Raw genomic sequence first — 20,968 nt, 5'->3', positions numbered from 1 at the left:
CTTTCAGATTAGGTTAGAACTCAGGGAAATTACAAAGTAAACCTGCAGGACTGTTTCAAATAGACTTCTATAATCTCGTATCTACTTAGTATTCTTATATTTTCCCTCACTTTTTGTAAAGCAGTTGGCAATATTTTGCTACGTAACACTCTTCCAAGGACGAGGACTTTCTTGGAATTTCCTTTAACTTGAACATTTCATGTAATTCAATAAGCAACTGAAGTATGTTAAATATTACAATTTCTAATTATCATGCATAGCAAAATTACTATAAGTTTCTCTTAAAATTCAGTAAGGGTGTTGACAAGTTTGTAATAATTGCCAGCATCATTTTAATAAATCAATTTTGGATAAATATTGAGATCTGTCCCATCCAGTGAAGCAAACTTTCATCTTATATTAACAGAATGCAAATAAATTCTCTTAATATTGACAGACCGTTATGGATCCTTGACTGAAAACATAGTTAAATTATCCTCAAGAAGAAACTATTGTATCCCTCTGTTATTCATAAAAAAGTTAAGGTTATTACTAAGGAAACAAGGATACATCAAGTTAAATATTTTGAGGCTTATATTAAAAAGATACTGGACAAAATACATTATTGTATTCATTCTTAGAAAATACTTGCCAACTATTTTGTTGAAAATTAGCTGAATATACTTGCAAGACTAGAAAAGAGAGACTTGTATATGCATTATTTTTAGCCAGTAATTCTCAATCAGTGTGCCAGGAGATTTTGTTAATAGTGTACTGTAGGATACCACACCAGATTAGCGTTGTTAGATGTGCAAACACCTACATGATTCAGGAGATAGACCCAGAGATTTGAAATAGGAACCCAGAGGGTCAAGAACACTGTGACCTGTTGTGGTCTTTGAGTTCTTTGCAACAGAAGAATTGCTCAGTTATATTTCTGCAGTCAAAAAACGAGTGAAGCTATGTGTTAGCATTTTCTGAGGGGTGCCTCAAGTTTAACAAGGTTGAAAAACACTGGGCTAAGCATTATGTCCAGAAGCACTTTCAAAGATACCTTGGTTATCAGAGAAGCACATGGGTCCATCTCTCTGATAGTTAGCGACACGAGTTCTGAAGGGACAATTCACAGGTATTTGTAGGTAGTTGGGTCCTAGACGGTGGCGGTGAGTATCAGGATATGAGAAAAGACGACCCTAAAAATACGCTGACATTTAATATATTAAGTATGGTTTTTCCCTAGAAAATAGCTACCTTTCAAAACAATCAGTAAAAGGTATGTTTAATGCAGTTATGTGAAGAAATGTATTTTTTCCAACATGGAGATAATCACTTATAATCTTTAAACTCTCATAGAGATATAAATAGCTAACATTTTCAAGGATTATTTTTTAAATTCTGCTGTTAAAGTACAAATACCATTCTACCTGTTTTCATATTTACACAATGTGTAGTGGCTATATTTTTAAAAGTGACTTCAGATTAGAGATTGTTATAAATGTTTCATCTGTATACTCCTAGGCTAAAGGGAAGCCTACCTGCAATAATTTACCCTTCAATGAAACAAGGTATTGTAAGACAAAACAATGATACTATTTTTAAAAAGGGCAAAGGGGACTTTAAATAGATTTACCTGATCTATGCTAAATATTTAAGCTGTCTGCTCTATATATGAGCAGATGTTGTGCAGTGCCCTATCACTATCTATGCCATGGGTGTCAAAGATACAGCCCACAGTCTGTATCCTGACTATGGAGATACACATCATATGGCCTCCTGTGCAGGTTCCACCCAAGTGCCAGATCTAGTGCCCATTCAGTCTGGGATGCAAGCCACAGTTGGTTCAAGGCAGACACCACATGCAGCACAGGTCCCAGACCAGTTGAAGCAGGCACTGGATTTGGCATACAGGGGTGGACGGGGAGGGAATGCTCTGTAGCTCCCCTGCATACCGGAAGCAGCACCAGCTCCAGCCAGTCTGGGACCCACGCTACATGTGGCATCCACCCTAGACCAGATGGACTAGGAAACTGTGTGACGCTTATGTCCTAACCCAGCGCCACATGTGGCACAGTCCCAGATAGGCTACAGCAAGCACCACAGGAACTAGAACTAGATCCAGGATGCCAGTGGGGCAGTGTTGGGGGACAGACACTCCAGCTCTGTACTATTCACCAGGCCTGTGGATCAGTCCTGGGCCATTCATCTGGCCTGCAGGGTTTGACACCTCTGAGCTATGCAATGCACTGGAGACAGGGATCAGGACATAGTAATCTCTATCTCAGTCAGACTATGTCCAGGAATAATGAAAAGGTTACAGGAAATTGAACTGGGTTTAAAGGTCCAAAAAAATATCTGACAATCCTGCATGTGACTTTTCAAGCTCATTGATTCCTGCAAGTACAGAATCACACAGAAGTTGAAGCACTTAGTTTTGACCACTATTGGAACAGAAGCAGACACTGTTCTCCTTGAGAAAAAATAGGTTCCGAGTGAGAGTGCCCCATTTGCTGACCATCATTTGGACTACATATCATCCTTTCAGGGAACAAACTTCCTGCTCAGAAAATCTTTGTTTTAGGAGAATGTGATCCATTAAGAGTGATGTTATTCCAGATGCAAATGTTCCAGAGGTCTACTGCCCCTAAGCATAAGGGGTTGGATTTTGCCGTTTCTGTTGAGGTAAAACATTAGTGTCACATTATCTAACAACACTTGAGCTTTAAGACCTTTGGATTGCAGGTATAAAAGAATGGCTCTTAGCTCTCTGAATAAACATCCAGAAGCTGATTCTTTCCTGAACTTGTATTTATATACCATAATCTAAGGCAGACGTGTCAACTGGTGTCTTTGATGAAAACTGATGGACTGATAAGAGTTGAGAAGCATATCAGTGTACGGCTGATCTATACAACTTGAATCTATTTTGCATTACACTGCATATGAAGGCTGGCATGCAGAGGGACCTTTAAACCGGATACCCCGTCTCCTACAAAATGTCAGGGAAAATCCGACTTTTTGAATGAGCCTGAAGATTGCTATATAGGTTTAGAATGAACTGAAATATATCCTGAGGAAGGTGAAGCCACAGCTGACTGGATCCAATGGATGCTGTCCATTACTTGTTGGCAGAACTGACCTTGAAATCATCCAAATGTGAAAACACCTGAATCCCAAGTTGTCTGGGGTGTGGCTCACACCATACACTTTGTGTGTTTGAAGGACTGATGGGGCCACATGAGAAATAAAAGTGTTGGTAAATTTTTCCCCGACCACAAAATTTAAAATATTTTCCACGGCTTGGGTGGATAACCACATTAAAAAGGCATTTTGCAGCATACCAGTCACTGGCATTTATGTAAGGACTACTGCTGACAGGGACATCATCCTGAATTTTAGTTTTCTGGTAAAGGTGTTCAGCTTTTTCAGTCCAAGATAGGCCTTGGACCCCCTTTCTTTTGGGGTGTGAGGCTGTCTCAGGAACAGAAACCTAACCCCAGTTCTGTTAAAGGAACCTCTCCTACTGCTCTCACACCTAGAAGAAATTGTACCTCTCAAGGCTGTGCAATCTTATGGGGTGCATCTGCATGTGCACTTTACTGTAGAGTTGACTAATTAACTCCAATGTAAAGCATCAATGCCTACACGTATAATGAATTAGGGGGCATTAAATTAACTCTGCTGTAAGATATTACTATCCGAGACAGTGTTATCTTATGGCGGAGTCACTTACTGTGAAGAAAGCACATGTGGCTGGTGACTGAACTGCAGCAGTTTGAGCCCAGGCTGGCAGCAGGCTGGGGGCGGGGCAGTCAGCTACACAGCTCCACATTTTGGGCACTCTCATGTCCCAGCTAGTCCCTCTGCCACCCAAAACCCAGAGCTGACCTCTCAAACCTGCTGCCAGCCTGGGGCTGCTCTGTCCTAGGTCAAACTGCTGCAGTGAAGGCGCTGTGCCTGGCAGTAACCGACTCCAGAGTAAACTGCATCAGTTTATTGAGGTGCACTAATTGCATGTGTAGATGCTCCCGTGGGATACGAAACAAGACTAGAAAGGTGGGGGGTGATAAGGACTGGGATAATTTATCAGTAGTATTTAGAAAACATCAATCAGTTATGGGGTTTTTGGTTATAGTCGTATTGGTCTAAAAACGTAGGCAGGCAAGGTTCTTTGAGTAGATGTGATATCTGTTATAAGACCAACTGAGTAGTTGTAAAAAAGTTCTTAGCAAGCTTTCGAGCGCAGTCGCCCTTCTTCAGGCATAGGGAGTCTCTGCTGGCCTGAGACTCATAGGGAGCTGTTCTGAGACTCTGACCAGCAGAGACTCCCTATGCCTGAAGAAGGGTGACTGCGCCTGAAAGCTTGCTAAAAAATTTTTTCCATCAATTAGTTCTAGCATTTGAAACTCCACAGAAATGGAACTACCACGTTCTGAAGTCAGAAGCCAACTTTAAGCTCTAAAGAGCTGGCAATTTTAGGGACCTTTGATGAGAGACCAGAGAATGGAGCCTTTGAACCTGAAGGCATTACAGTTTTTTCAGAAGTCAAAATCTTCAGCAATGGAGCACATGAAGTAGGAATAGCTCTGGAAATGCTTTTACAGCAGAGGGGTTAATGTAATCTGTCCTGGGATAGCCTGGATCAAAGGATGGATCAACAGGCCTCTCCACAAGGCACAAAATCAGGCAGCACTCTTTAGACTTCTGATCCTATTACAAAAGGACCAGCAAACAGCATATTTATTCATCATGCCCTTTACTAATGCAAATGAGGCTGATAAGTATGATTACCTAATATTTTAGGCAGTTCTTAAACTGCCTATTTCATAATGAGGTAAAAACAGTTTCTAGCCAGAACAAATTAAACATTTTAAAACTACAATGCTGACTATACTAACAACTAACCACTTGTACAAGAAAGGGTGCTCTTAAGCAATAGGAAAAAGAAAAACAGTGATTAGGACGCCTAACTGGGAGCTCTGATTCAGAGCAACAGGCAGTGAGAAGGAACTGAGATGGAGTTGGAACACTACTGCCCTTGTTTGGAAGTATGAGGACAATGAAGATATATACTGCTGACCAGAAGACTCCAGTTAAAGTGCCCTGGGTGTGTATGCATGCCAAAAAGGAAAATGGGCACATACAAGGACTTGAAAAACAAAGAATTTACTTCTGCGTGGAAAAAAATTTTGAAATTTGCACTGGGATTCAAATCTATAACAGATTAAGGCCCAAATGGTCTCCTTAACTAGCAGGGGAAAAAAAAGAGAGATTAAAAATGCCTAGCATGAAGTTACTCTGTATCCAATGGAAAATCTTTTCAGTGATATAAACCATTCAGTATTGGCTGACCAAAGCTTATCAGTTAAATTCATTACCCTCTTATTTATCAAAGTCCATTAGTTTTGTGATCAGCTGAACTAGAAAAATAGGGACAAGTGTGAGTTTTATAAATCACTCTTAAGTGAGTAGTGAATGGTGGTCTCCAGACAAAGTAAAAACTTCCTAAAATTATGTTTTAGGAGAAAAATTCACACTTACAAACCAAGTGAGAGAAATGTACAAAGACAAATCTGAGCATTTTAAAGCTATTATTAAATTAATTATAAATAATAATATTTGAAAAAGCATAAATGTATGCATACATATTATTGTGGGAATTTTAAGTAGGTACTTCATACTATACATACACTAGACTTTAGATTCATAACAGATTTGGAGTCTCTTAATTCACATCAAGAAAAACTTTAAAAGGTGCACTTAACAGCACCTGAAAGACACCACTCACATCAGGCTTTTGTACACTATAACCACTCCAGTTTTTGTTGTAACTGGAGATGTTAATGATTAAATCGCTGACTTCCAAATGCTTGAGATAAATTAAATATTGAACAACTAGATAAACAAAAAAGAGGAGAGGGAGTTGAGAGCCTGAACAGAAATCTAATAGAAAATGTTTAATTTAGCAGGACTCATAAGAAATAAGAATTCCAAAACTGATACAGAATTCACAAATCCTACTAAACTGTTCCATGAAGGTAAATGTTGCCATAATACCAATCAAAATATTTTATTACAACAACACATGGAATGACATGAAATCTACTATAAAGAGGAAAGCTGTGTCGGTGTACTGTGAAACACAAGTTTACCTGTAACATTTTATCAGGGCTAGGCTCAATGCCAGGTGGCATGTTGCTTGGATCAAAAGCCAGTTGTTCAACTTCTGCAAAATAATTGACTGGATTCCTGTTTAAAACAAGCTTGCCCACAGGGATAAGAGGATATTCACTGTGGGGCCAAACCTAAAAAATAAAATATACATTATGATTACCATATATAGGTAACTAGGTTACACATCCTAACAAGAAAAGTACAAACAGATACAATTAATTATGTACACTCTGCAATGAAGTCATACATACACAGCTGAAGTCAATTTTACTTTGGAACTGAATGAATAGTACAAAAAAGTTACACCTTAAGAAATTAGTAAACATAGGATATTCCAATAACTCATTTACCATAGCATGATTATTAGGGGTGTGCGAAGCTTCAGTCTGCAATTCAGAGAAGATTCGGCCCAATTTCGAGGCCGAATCATCAAATCCAAATCAAATCAGGATAAGAAAAAAAATCCCTTTGAATTGATTCAGAGCCTCCGAATAGATTCAGAAAAGATTCGGAGATTCGGAAGGCAGTCTTTCAGGGGAACAGAAACCGAGAAGAGGGAAAGGGAGCGGGGGGGGGGGAAGACTGACATCTGCAGCTTGCCAGTGACTGTGATCTTTCCCTAAGTCCCCTTCCAATCACAGTGATCCGGGGGAAGCATGTAGAAACAGCATATAAGCCTCTGTCTGCAGCCTTTCTGTGCCTTTTGTGAGCTGTTTCTGCCTGAGTAACAGCATCTGAAAGGTCCTGGACTGGCTTGGCTTCCTACCTAATCAGTCTCCTGCTACTTTGTTCTTGGAAACGATTGGATAGATACAGCTTACTAACTAGAATCCCTCTACTTATCCCTATCCAATCCATTTCTATCAATTTATATTTATTCTTGCTTCCTCCCACCCACTTTTTAAAAAGAAAGCCTTGTTTTCCCTGGCAGTGAACCCCCTATACCTATCTCCTTGAAACTTGGCAGGCCTCACGTCCTCAGAAGGGGCTACCATCCCTGCAATTTTTATCCGAATCACCCAAAAAATGACAAACTTATAGGTATTTCAGTGATTCCCCATTATAACCTATGTCCAAATCTCTGAATCAGCGCCGAATCTTCCAAATCCAATTTGGTCAAATAGATTCAGGACAGTGATCCTGTGGCAGTGCAAGCTTTCGGGCACAAACACCCTTGTTCAGTCATTGGGGAGAGTCCCTCCAATGCCTGAACAAGGGTGTTTGTGCCCAAAAGCCTGCAAAGAACAATTTTCCCAACTATTTAGTTGGCTTAATAAAAGATATCAGATATACCCAAACCAGCCCAATTGCCGCACACATGTAGACTGTTATGCTTTAATGTGCAGTACCAGTGCTGCTGCTTCTCTCTGCTCCCTCCCCTAACCTCCCCAAGGCTGTGGCGTGGGCTCACCTTCCACCTAGTGGAGAGCTACACCAGAGCTGCAGCTTGAGAGGGGGGCAAATGGCAGCAGCACAGGTGCAGCTTCCTCACCAGCTGGAAGCTGTACTTGTGGCCCAGCTGGGTAGCAAGGGTTTGGGAGAACTGGTGGTGGCATGGGTGCAGCTTGCAGCTGCTTGGCCTCAGCATGGACATGGGGAAAGCTAACAGTCACTGATACACCACCAAAACTACTCTTCACACTAAAGCACACATATAGATGTGCCCACTGAGTTGCAGTCTCAGCTCCTCAAATTACTGAAATTTAATTCTCTGCACTTCATAGTCATCATTGTTGTGAAGAACCTCACGCCCCTGTTTGAGGATATTTTACAGACGGAGTAACTGATGTACCATACCATTTCTAACTCTGGGTTTCTAATATTGCTGAGTTGAGCCTTATCCAGATATAATCCCTCAAAGAGAACCTTCCAATCTATGTGCAAGACTATGTTGTCTGTAATTACCAGTTCTCAATTCCTTCAAAACCAGGATGAAAATGGAAGATTCAAAACTTCAAATATTCCTGTTACTTACCTATTAATTGTGTAACCTACTGGCATAGTGTGCATCACATCACCCTACAGCAGGGGCTGCCAAACTTTTCAGGCTGTGGGCCAGAACAACCCACTTCCAGCTGGTGAGGAAGCTGCATCTGTGCTGCTGCCATTTGCCCCCCTCTCAAGCTGCAGCTCTGGTGTAGCTCTCCACTAGCTGGAAGGTGAGCCCACGCCACAGCCTTGGGGAGGTTAGGGGAGGGAGCAGAGAGAAGCAGCAGTAGCACAAGTGTAGCTGGAAGTTGCCCGGCCCTGGTGCCATTCCTCACTGTTTAGCCCCAGCACGGGCACAGACACAAGTAAAGCCCTCTAGCTCCCTGGACTGGATCTGACCCATGGGCCACATGTTGCCAGCCCCTGTCCTAGTATACAATACCCATTTCCCAAAATTTGTTACTCCTTTAATTTTAGTGGTAGAAGTTTGGGCTACACATCTAAGTATCTCTACACTGAAAAAACAAAAGATACAACTCCAGCTTGTATAGACATACTCAACCTAGTTTAAAATAGATGGCCTTGTTACAGTACACCCAGCCACAGAAGCGTAGGACTTATTCTATGATATTTATCCATGGCCCTGAATGGGGTTTTTTTCAACCCATACTGAAATCTATGCTACTACACTATTATCAGTAGCAAAACTATCTAGTTCCAGAATATTAACTGCTCATTTCTGGACTTCAGTGCATACAGGACACTAAAAAACCTGGGCTTAACCTCTCCTCAGTTCCCAGTACTATTCCATTTTCTTAGATTTAGGAAACTGCATATAAAAAACACATTCAGGTGGCAATCCCAGCATTCAAGAGTTACAAAATACTACAATTAAGATCACCCATGCAACTTTATTCTGGTCACACTGCATAATATGCTTTTTCCTACATGATCATGTATTAGTTGTTCTTCAAGACACCTGTCTGATGCAGTGCACACAACAGAATGATAACAGAAAAGAAGTTAGATTCTTTTGCGTTTAAGGCACTCCACTGGAATTCAGACAGCAACGTTCTGTTGTTAGTTCTACTGCATATTTCTTATACGACCCTGAGTACTAATTATATTGTCAAGTGTAGGTACGTGATAAAAGGGAACACCTTCAAATATGGCATTTCCTAGCTTCCAAATATATGGGCTGCCAACTTTAACATGGTTTTTTTTGTACTGCATAGATTATACACACATTAGTATGAAGGTTACCTTGGTTACATCAAAAGGATTAAATGGGAACTTTTCTGCTTCTTCAAATGTCATAACCTGAATGTGAAAAGACCAAGATGGAAAGTTTCCTTTGGCAATGGCATTGTAAAGATCACGCAATCCATAGTCAGGATCAGTGGAAGCCAGCTGCTCTGCTTGTTTGACAGGAAGGTTTTTGATGCCCTGGTCAGTCTGAAAGTAAATCAACGAAGTGATATTCATTACAACAGAATTAAACAAGGCTAGCTATGGAATATTATAGATGTAAAAACTAATACTTTACTTTTGCTCACATAGCCCACCTTGGAATACAACTTTCACCCTGTTTTTGAAAAGGCGCAGGAAGTGGGGGTGGGGAAGGAAAAGCAGCAACTAGACAGCCAAGCCTGCTGCCTGCCCTGTGTGCCAGATGGGGCCTGCAGATCAACCTCGCCCAATCTGGCAAACTGGGTCTGTGGCTGTGCACTGGGTCCATGGCTCCATGTTGGGTCAGGCCAGACCAACCCCACTGGCTGGCTGATGTCAGCCTGGAAATTTGGTGGTAGGAGTAGCAGTGTTAACCGCCATGGGTCCCAGAGCTCCAGCAATTAACACTGCCATTCTCCCCCTGCAACCAAATTGCTGGACCTGTAGAGATCCCTATTTCTCACATATAATGCACATGCAAATTTCCACCAGCTGGTTTTGGGGGAAAAGGTGTGTGTTATACGGGAGAAACTAAGGTACCTTAAGAATTGTGCATAATGTTCCACCTTGGATCTGAATTCTAAAAGAAATAAATCACACATTCTACTAAATAGTATATTTTAATCACTGCCTTCTTTATTAGTTTGAGATCAGCAAAATAACAAACTATCTAACATTTTTCATTTGAGATTGCTTAATATTACTAATGTAGAATCATAGAAAATTAGGGCTGAAAGGGACCTCTTGAGGTCATCTAGTCCAACTCCATGCTCAAAGCAGGACTATCCCCAACTAGATCATCCCAGCCGAGGCTTTGTCTAACCGGGTCTTAAAAACATGCAAGGATGGAGAGTCCACAATCACATCTTTTCTATAGTGTTTTACTACCCTCCCAGAGAGAAAGTTCTTTCTAATATATCTCACCTAAACTTCCCTTGCTGCATCTTGAGACTGTTTCTCTTTATTCTGTCATCTGCCAACATGAAGAACAGTCTAGCTACTCCATCCTCTTTCAAACCACCCTTCAGGTAGTTAAAGGCTGCTATTAAATCCCCTCTCAGTCTTCTGTTCTCTAGACTAAAAAAGCCCAGTTCCCTCAGCCTCTCTTCATAAATCATGTGCCCTAGCCCCCTAACCATTTTTGTTGCCCTCCACTGAACTCTCTCCAATTTGTCCACATCCTTTCTGTAGTGGAGGTCCCAAAACTGAACACAGTACTCCAGTTATGGCCTCACCAGTGCCAAATAGAGGGGAATAATCACTTCCCTCGACCTGCTGGCAACACACCTACCAATGCAGCCCAGTATGCTGTTAGCCTTCTTGGCAACAAGGGCACAGTGTTGGCTCATATTCAGCTTATTGTCCACTGTAACCCCCCAGGTCCTTTTCTGCAAAGCTGCTGCCCAGCCAGTCAGCCCCCAGCCTGTGCTGGTGCATGGAACTGCTCCATCCTAAGTGCAGGACTCTGCACTTGTCCTTATTGAACTTCATGAGATTTTTTTTGGTCCAATTTGGCTCCAATTTGTCAAGGTCTCTCTGAACTCTAGCCCTACCCCCAAGCATATTTACTACTCCCCCCAACTCGCTGTCATCTGCAGACTTGCTGCGAGTGTACTCTATGCCATCTTCCAGGTTACTGATGCAGAGATTGAACAAAACCAGCCCCAGGACCGACACCTGAGGCAGTCTACTTGATACCAGCTGCCAACCAGACATCGAGCCATTGACTACTACCCTCTGAGCCTGATGATCCATCCAGTTTTCTATCCACTTTACAGTCCTTTCACCCAGCCCATACTTCCTTAGCTTGCCTGTGAGAATGCTGAGGGAGACCGTATCAAAAGCCTTGTTAAAATCAATCCATGTTTCAGGGGTGTAGGTTGTAGCTGTATTGGTCTAAGGACATAGGCAAACAAAGTTATTTGGGTAAATCTGATATCTTTCATTAGACCAACTCAAATAGCTGGAAAAATTCTTCTTAGCAAGCTTTCAGGCACAAATACCCTCATCGGCTGAGGAAGCATCTGAAGAATTGTGTTTGTGCCCGAAAGCTTGCCAAGAAGAATTTTTCCAACTATTTGAGTTGGTCTAACGAAAGATATCAGATTTACCCAAAGAACCTCATCTTGCTAAAAATCAAGGTATACCACGTCCTCTGGTCTCCCCACATCCACAGAGCCAGTCATCTCATCATAGGAGGTGATCAGGTTGGTCAGGCATGATTTGCCCTTAGTGAATCCATGATAACTGTTCCTAATCATCTTCTCCTCCAAGTACTGATGTCTGTACTGATACTAGTAAGAAGATGTGATATTTTGCCAAGGCTGTTTTAAGCCATTCCGCCAGCACAAAAAGGCCATGAATGAAGCAGGAGTCACTGAGTTTTCCTAAAAACTGCAGATGTTTACACCAGCCCACCAGCCTCCTTCATAGAATGAGTGAGTGAGTGTGTGTGTGTGTGTGTGCGCGCACGTGTGAGTCTTTGGTGCTGAAAAACTTGGATTTTAGGTATGTTTCTGAAGACTATTTTTAAATTTGGAAACGGCTCTCAGTGCTGAAGAACAGTCTTTTCGTTTCTTTGCATTTCAGAGCAGGGAAAGAAAGGCTCAGTTATCTCAAAGATAGAAGAGGTCCAAGGATTGTTTAGCCTCCTGGCTTAAGTGATCTTAGGAGGTAGACGTAGAGACTTTAGGAGTCAATACTAGCCAATTCAGCCTTATGGAATTCCAGCAATGAAACTCACACTTTTGCTGTACTAGATTCAGTACTAGGACAGCCTGAAAGCTTGCCTGACAGTCCTTATACAAAACTTAATTGTGAAAGTTCAACATGCCTCATAACCAGCCAGAGCACAGGGTTCCACAAAGCAAAAAAACCAAAAAACCCCTAGAAGTGAGCATCAGAACCAAGAAAAGTGCTGGTCAAAGGCTGCCCCTACTAAATCCCTCTCAGCTGAACCCTGCGCAGACTATGCAACTGTGTGCATCACACACGTTAAACCAAGGCGCCATAAAAATTCTAACATATTCAAAATTCATAATTCCAAAACTTCTTCACGGTGAGGGTGGCCCAAATTTGGAATGGGCTTCCAAGGGAGGTGGTACTCTCCCCTACCCTGGGAGTCTTTAAGAGAAGGCTGATTAGACATCTGGCTGGGGTCATCTGACCCCCGCACTCTTTCCTGCCCAGGCAGGGGGTCGGACTTGATCTGCTGATGTCCCTTCTGACCCTAGCATCTATATTTATCACGTAAAAAGAATGTTTAAGGCTTTAAAAAAATTATATGAACGGTATTTAGGAAAAATGTACAGCAGGGTTAAACATGTACAGAGCTAAGAGTTCCTGCACTGCACTGACTGGTGACAAGAAGGATGGCTGGAATTGTTCCCCCTTTGTAACATCTTGTGCCCACACCATTTAGTGTCAGTGGGGCAGAGCCAAAACTGGTCCAGTGAACCTAACTTTCTAGAACAGTGATCAGCACCACTTTCTGACAGCTGAGGTCTGAGATGGGCCAGCACTAGGACCCACTTCCATCATTTCTCCAGGTCACCCAGCTTCCTGGCTGTAGTGCAGCATGGACACGTGAATCTCCCCACTGCCAAAACTTCAGCTCTGTGGGCCAGATACAGCCTGCAGGCTGCTGACACTTTTGCTAGAAGGTTCTGAAAGCTCACTGTACAAGCACCATTTGAATCCTACAAAATGAAGGGTTAGGCAGGGTAGCATGTTAGGCTATAAACAGATATTACCAAATGAAAAAGATCAGAGGTAACAAGCTGTGTCCCAGCACAGCTGATCCACTTCATTGGGACACATAGACATCACTTGTTTTCCTGAAGACTCAGGTCCCTCCTGCTCCCAGCATTTCAGGGACCCAATCCTGCAGGAAAATTGCAAATAAGGAAACCCTGGGTTCCCCACTTGCAGATGTAAGCCCTGGAAACTGCCTGGCACCCTGGCAGGGGCTTCTCTGGGTGTGCATATTGTGCTGCTGCACCCTTACTTGGGGCAAACCTCTGCAAATGGGAGAAGTTGGGCAAGTGCTCCCGGGGCTTTGGAAGCCTAATCCTGCATGCCCTGGGAATAGGAATCCCAGGCGCATGCAGGATTGGGAACCTGAAGTCCCAAGAGCTGGGTGGCTAGAGAGCATGAGCAACTCCAAGCTACCTGCACTCTCTTGCCATAATACAAATGGAAGTCTACGGCAAAAGAATTATAGTTTTATACCATCTATGTCACAGTCACAAATTTGGAGCATTTGTGGCACAACAAGGGATGCAGATATCTGTTTGCTTGGCCTTTACTGCCTTAAAAGTGTTATGGTGACACAAAGGCAACATCTATTTCCAGCCTTAAAAACGAATTGATTCAAAGTATGAGCTTTCATTGGCAAGAACCAACTTTGTTAGATACCATGCAAAGACTAACATGGCAAATCACATCTGTTCCTTTAAAGGGGTAATATAATGAGGTCCTTGAAGAAAAAGGTGCCTGTAAATCAAAGGGAACCCCTTTGCGGATCTCACAATTGTTAAACATTTGCAATGGTTGTCCTTCAGATCTACAACAGACAGTCTCTCAGATCAAAATATATATTAATGCCCCTAAGACTTTTCCTGAATGAGAAATGCAAGAGTACATGATATTTCCACAATTTATTGATACTTGCATAAACATTCTGAAGAAACCGTTATAAAACATTTTGTCCTGTAGCATTCTTAGATATACATCGTTCTGGATAAGAGCTAAACTATAGACTAAGTAGTTGTATTTAAAACCAATACCTTAGCATGGAATTTGCAGTAAATTGCTCTTCCATTAGCATTAATCATTTTAAAAGTGTGAGACCCATATCCATTCATATGGCGAAATCCATCTGGAATACCACGATCGCTGAACAAGAAAGATACCTACAGAAAAGGTATAGTCAATATTAGAAAACTGTCCCAAGTAAGAATTAATGAATTTATAAAGCACTTTCACTCTTTATGAAATCAAACAGCATCAGTAGAAATGGTCTTCATGCTGCAAACCATAATAGGGGCCTGTGTATCAAGACCAGCTTTATTGATTTTTGAGCTTGAGTGTTTGAAGATTTCTAACACTCTAAGAACTCCTTTGATAACTGGGTCCTTCAAGGTGTCGCACATGGTGATGTACGAAATCTGCTTGAAGTAATGAATGAAGAAGTGTTACATTGCAATGGCTTTCTAATAGGGATAAGTTAGTTAGTCCTATTTCCTATTTAATTTTAGAGCAGAAGGTAGGGCAGGCTGGGACCTTAACTGGTTCAGAGAGGCAAGAGATTTCATAGGCAACAACCTACTTCGTCAGATGCTACTTTATTAATTTTAGAGAAAATGCAATGGCTTTTCTAGCAATCCATTTACTTTGAGCTTATAAAAATTATAAGTTTTATATCCTGAGCAAACTGCTTTTATTAAAGACAAGATACCACCATGTGCATCATTTAATAACTATGGAAAATGCCATTTGTCCTTGAATTAAGTGTGACTATATCCCCCAAAGACATGTTTTTCTTAAAGTTATTAAGCAAGGCTTTGCAACATTGGCTATATGGATACATTTTTTAAATGTTTACTTTTTATCAGTTTTCCAACTGTACAATTCACACTAATATATTAATATAATGTATTAATGCAAGAATAAATTGAGTTAAAAAAGGACCCACCTGGTGCAGGCTTTCAGGACGAAGGCTCCAGAAATCCCACATCATGTCTGGATCCCTCAAATGGGTCTGAGGGTTCCTCTTTTGACTATGAATAAAGGATGGAAACTAATTCAAAAAAAAAAAAAAAAGATGAAAACAATGGCACTGAAGCTTCTTTTGAAGTATGTCAATTCTTCAATTACTTTCAGCTGTTTTCTACAATTATTCTGAAAGTCCATTTGCAAATTCTTTAAGTGCATGTCAAGAAAATAGATTGCTATTCTATCTGAATATATGTCAGTCTCGGTAAGATGTGGCCTGTTTAATTTTTTAGTACATTTCAAACTGGGAGTTTGTAACCTACAGCCCATGAGCCAGATCGGGCCTGTGGAGTCTTTTGATCCAGCCCACAAGCAGCTGTGGCTCTGTTTAGTCTTACTGTGGTAAGATTATATTTAATTTGCCCCATGATATTGAAGAAAGAAACTAACAAAAATTAAAAAAAAATAAAACAAAACCACAGGGCACCTTCAAAATTAAACTGATAAAGATATTTACATGATCTCAACTCTGGACACCTATTTGCATGACAGACTATTATCAGTCTTTAACCCTGACTGAAACAGAGACAAATTAGGTAAGTAACTGAAATATCTTAAAGTAACTTGAAACAGCTAAGGCAAATATAGGCCTCTACTTTATTTGTCGTTACAGTATCAATTTAGCAAACCCACAAGCACTATCAAATCCACCACTTTACCATGTTAACAGAAATGGATGATGAGTGATAAGCAAGGTCTAAATTCCTGTTCTGATACTAAAAGCAAGTTATAATAACTTTTAAAAAGTGAACATCTTAGAAATAATCCTCAAGTTCAAAGACCCAAAACTGATTAAAATGATCACAAAAGGTAAAAACACAGCATATACCAACCTATGTAAAACACAGGTTTTTACAACCTATGCAAAAATGACACAGGTTTACTACTTATTCTGATTTTGGTTTGCTGTTCAATGCCACACAGCCATAAATTTGCTTTTAGAAACGTAACCATTTTCAATCAAAAACAACTGGAACTGAAAACTGAACAATAATTGAATGATGGGTAAAATACAATTAGTACTTTATGCTTCTCTATACCACTTCTTCACTATTGGCACTGACCCTAGTTTGCTTTCATCACTTTCTCAAACTGCTGCCACCCATAGTTTGCACTCACCAACATTGCATCTCGGACAAAGAAGATGGGAGTGTTGTTTCCTACTAGATCCCAGTTACCATCTTCTGTATAGAATTTCATTGCAAAGCCTCGAGGGTCACGAACTGTGTCTGCTGAACCCGATTCTCCAGCTAGAAGAAGCATTTTAATAACTTATATATAAATATCAAGATAGAAACGCATGTTCCCACAAGTCTAGCATTAGGATAATCAGAAAGGCAGGATATTACATTTACTATTTAAGTATTTTTATGCATTTATTATTTACAACCTGATCCACAATGGACAATTTTAGTATATTTTCAGCACCATTTCAAGCCTATTTGTGCTGGATCATGGACTGCTGGCACAAAGTAAACCCTGACACTGCAGTTCCATGGATAATTCTTATGGTACCAAATAACTTCCATTATTAAAAGACGATCTTTTAAAAGACCTGAACATCAGAACTGCTTTAAGTTCTGGACAGGATTTTCTCTGCTCAACAGAATGAATTAACGGCTGTCAACTTTGCAGCAAGATCTGCATTCCTGTTTACTTATCCTCTTAGGACAGTCTATCCATAGAATCACTCTGGTCAGCAGAGGTGAAGCGGGGGGTGGGGAGAAGGACAACTGGAAATCCAGCTACAAATCCATAAGCCTATGCTATCTGAATCTACCCAGGAGAGGAGCTGATCTAACTTATGCCAATAATACTAAGTCTCTAGAGATGTTAGGCTAATGAAGAACTTGTAGTGTAGTGTAGCTGGTAGTGCAACTCTGATCCAACTTCTCTCTCCCTTGGCACATTCCCAACAGGTGGGTAGTACTGGTAACAGATGCAACAGAGGCAATAGTTGGCAAGACATTCCCTTCTCCACCGGTATTCTCTGCTGGCAACTGCATGGTGATGGATCACACTGATGAAGCTGTGATCTTGTCTTTACATCAACAGACTATAAACAAACTCTGAACTAGTCCTCTATCACTGCTGCTCAGGTAAACTAGAATAAAAATGGAAAATTATGATCTGTTACTAGCAGTGAACTCAATAGTACAGAAACATTAACTGTTTCAGAGACAAACAGTTAACGATAAGTCACAGAATTGTTGATTTCAAAATGGTTAGTTATCTACTATAAAAGACTTATATAGTACTTCTCACAACGTATTCTCTGTAGTGGCCTCCTATTCAGGCAGCTGTAATAATCCATTTTGTGATGATGATCAGCTATTTCCAAAAGCTCTTTGTATCTTATCAAACTGTATATATCCTATTTCTTAAAATGAAGACCTGCAGCAGGACATGGAGAAGCTTGAGAGAGTCCAAAGGAGGTCTATGCATATAATTGGAGGTCTGGAGAACAGGCCATGAGGAGAGGCTGAGAGACATAGGACTGTTCAGCCTGGAGAAGAGAAGGTTTAGAGGGAACTTGGTGGCAGCCTATAAGTATATAAGGGGTGCACATCTGTGACAGCCAAAACCAGAGGGATTAATAAGCAATAAATATGTGCTTCTTGGAGGCATTTGGTATTTTGCCTAATAGGCAATATTAGCTAATATAAAGCTTGTAAGTTTGTAACCCGCAAATGTAACTTGTCTGTCATAAGTTTAACCAATATGATAAAACTAACTGTTTGTGGAACTGACTGGGCCCCAAAGGCAAAGGCGTAGCTGCAGATTAGGTGACCTAATGGTTTTTGCTCAGGGTTCAGCCTTGATGATAAAACTGGATCCAACCGCCTGGCACACCCAACACATTCCAGGAAAGCACGTCTCAAGAAAGCATATTCAGAAAAACCTTTAGTTTAGGTTTAGTAATGTTAATTTCAAACCTAAAAATGCTGCATTGTAATTTGCTTATTGGATAAACCTGAGCCTGGGTAGTAACCTTTTATGATCATTTTTAACACCTTTCAATCCCATAGGGTAACAGCTATAGTGCAAAATTGTGAGTGGCTCTAAAGCCAACAGATTAGCATAAGACTAGGTATAAAAAGCACGTGCATCAGGTGACCAGCAGGAAGGAGGAAACAGAACGGTCGTTGCTATTCCAAGCCCAGACTCCGGACTCCTGCTGTGAGTGAGGATCGGATCCTGATCAAACGATCTTCCCCAGTAATCCCTCCAACAGCGTCGATCAGGGACGCCTGACTTCACTGGAATCACTTGCCGTGCGCCTGGCATCGAGGGACTATCGATAAGTTGCCAACACGTCTGTCTATCTGTTGTTTTGAACAGCCCAGTGGCTGATACCCTCGCAGTGCCCAGTTGGCCTGCGACAGAACTGATTCATCTATCTGTTGTTATTATTTACCATTAGCTCTTTAATATTGCATTATCTGCTTATTGCATTTATCTTTGTTAACTGGTGTGTGTGTGTAAGCTATAATAAATTTGCCTTTGCTTCACTCCCAGCTCTGCCTCCTCGATCCTGAACCAAACAGCCCACTGGCGGATACAGTTGCAGCACCCAGTCAGCCTGCAACTAAATTGATACAGTCACAGTGCACAGCTGGCCTGTGATGCACATCAGGGTCTGGGGGAGCATCTGTTCACCAAGGCACCCCAGGGGAAGACAATTAATAACGGTCATAAATTGCTAGAGGATTGCTTCAGATGGGACACAAGGAAAAACTTCTTTACAGTTCAAGCGTCCAAGAGAAGGCTGAGAAGGGACCTGGTGGCCGTCTATAAACTTACCAGGGGAGACCAGTGGGGAATGGGAGAGACCCTGTCCCCCCCCAGCACCTCCCGGAGTAACAAGGAATAACGGCCATAAGTTATTTGAGAGTAGGTTCAGGCTGGACATTAGATGGCACTACTTCACAGTCAGGGTGGTTAGGACCTGGAACCAACTTCCAAGGGAAGTGGTGCTGGCTTCTACCTTGGGGGTCTTTAATAATAGGCTTGACCTAGCTGGGGTCATATGAGCCCAGTATTCTCTCCTGCCCAGGGCAGGGGGTCGGACTTGATGATCTACCTAGATTCATAGCTGTAGGGTCGGAAGGGACCTATGAACAGAACTGAGTTTTCCAGGGAAGACCACCCTTCATTTCATACTTCTACATCTGAGAAAAAAAATGTCTATAGTAGGCTGCAGTTCAGGTAAGTGGTAGCTGCTAAACATTACTCAGGGTTTTAGAATTTTAAAGGAATGAAAAAGATCAGAGAGATTACTTGGCAGAGGACCGAGTCAAAAGTACATGATAAATTTGTCACATGGTTCTACAATTTATTAAATGGAAATCAGATACTCAAAAACACACTAATTACACAGTCTTACCAACAGTAGAGAAACGAATAGCAAGTGGAGTTCTTTTTCCAATGTGCTCAAACACCTTCGCCTTACAATATTTGGTAATATCATGAGTCACCTCAAAATAGCCAAAGGCACCTGTGGGAGAGGAAAAAAAGCTTTTATACGTGACTGGATGAATAGCGTTGAATAAACAAAGGGATCAAATGCCTTTGCCAATATCAAATGCCACTGCCAAAGTGGGAGCTGAAGAAAGAGAGCTGAGGAGAAGGCTAATTCTAGCAGCTGAAAAGATCTTTTTATGATCTCCTTTTCTACCTTGAGTCACCACTACCATGTCTTCAACTCAGCCTTTGGCTACTAGATATTCAGCTTCTTTTGCAGTATTCCTTCACTCTACCACTCCAACTTATGATGTGATTTTTTTTTTCCATTTCAACTGGGCTAAGTTCTGGCACTACACTTTCTAATTAGATTACTGCACAATCCTCAAACAAACAGTGGTTTCTAAAGCTCGGATGCAATGTAGATATGGCATACCCCTAACTTAATGTACCTTTGTCTACAGGAGTTCACTGGAGCATGACAGTGCTGGGGGTGGGGGTGGGGGAGACACATGGACTCACACACATTGAGGACCCCATGCTACTGTGAGCAACAGATTTCTGAGAATTTATCCCAAGACCACAACTGGTCACCACGGGGCTATCAAGAATCCTTAATGCTTAAAATGAGCTGGAACATAATATCTCAAGTTGGTTTAGTATTCAAGAGGACTGATATGTTCTGGGTACTGTTTGGATATGTGGCATTTTCTAATGTACTTTTTGAATATGTGACCCAATTTGAATGTGGCATTTTAGTTTTACATTTGCTATTTGTATGCTTTCTGAGAAAGACAATTAAGACATTTGTATAGTGCTTTGTAGCTTGCGTAGATCTTTGACACAACTTTGTAGGTCTGACAAGAAACAGCTGATGGGAAAGGTAGGGAAAATATTCCAAGGCATAGGTAGATAGCTGGAACATAGATGTATAAATGTATCAAGGCCCACTTGAAACACTAATGTGATAGATGTGATCTTTTCTTCAGGATGTGGGACATGCTATGTAGTAAGCTAAGTATGATTAAAGTTTCACTTTTCTTGCTTCTCCTCCCTATTTCTTAACTTGAATTAAGTCCTCTATTCAAGAGTGGTATGGACTTCTGCCATGGGAAGGGCAAAGCCTTGATTTACAAAGAAACATAGCCTGTAGCTATCTGTTTCAGTAATACCGCACGCTTATTTACTAGGCTCATGTCTT

General features: G+C 41.2%; 1 protein-coding gene across 1 annotated transcript in view; it reads right to left on the bottom strand.

Moving 5' to 3' along the window:
* The window catches only part of CAT (catalase), a 43,316-nt gene that overhangs the window by 5,321 nt on the left and 17,027 nt on the right, over positions 1-20,968 (bottom strand). Inside the window, exons 3-9 of the mRNA XM_006259972.4 lie at positions 19,691-19,801; positions 16,423-16,553; positions 15,224-15,328; positions 14,316-14,441; positions 9,343-9,534; positions 6,129-6,281; positions 1,034-1,172 (exon numbers count right to left, since the gene is read on the bottom strand). Coding sequence (XP_006260034.1) covers positions 1,034-1,172; positions 6,129-6,281; positions 9,343-9,534; positions 14,316-14,441; positions 15,224-15,328; positions 16,423-16,553; positions 19,691-19,801 — 957 coding nt within the window. The remainder of the gene's footprint in view (positions 1-1,033; positions 1,173-6,128; positions 6,282-9,342; positions 9,535-14,315; positions 14,442-15,223; positions 15,329-16,422; positions 16,554-19,690; positions 19,802-20,968) is intronic.

The sequence above is a fragment of the Alligator mississippiensis genome, chromosome 2, assembly GCF_030867095.1.
Source record: "Alligator mississippiensis isolate rAllMis1 chromosome 2, rAllMis1, whole genome shotgun sequence".
NCBI classification, from domain to species: Eukaryota; Metazoa; Chordata; order Crocodylia; family Alligatoridae; genus Alligator; species Alligator mississippiensis.
This window is presented reverse-complemented; position numbering and strand designations above follow the sequence as displayed.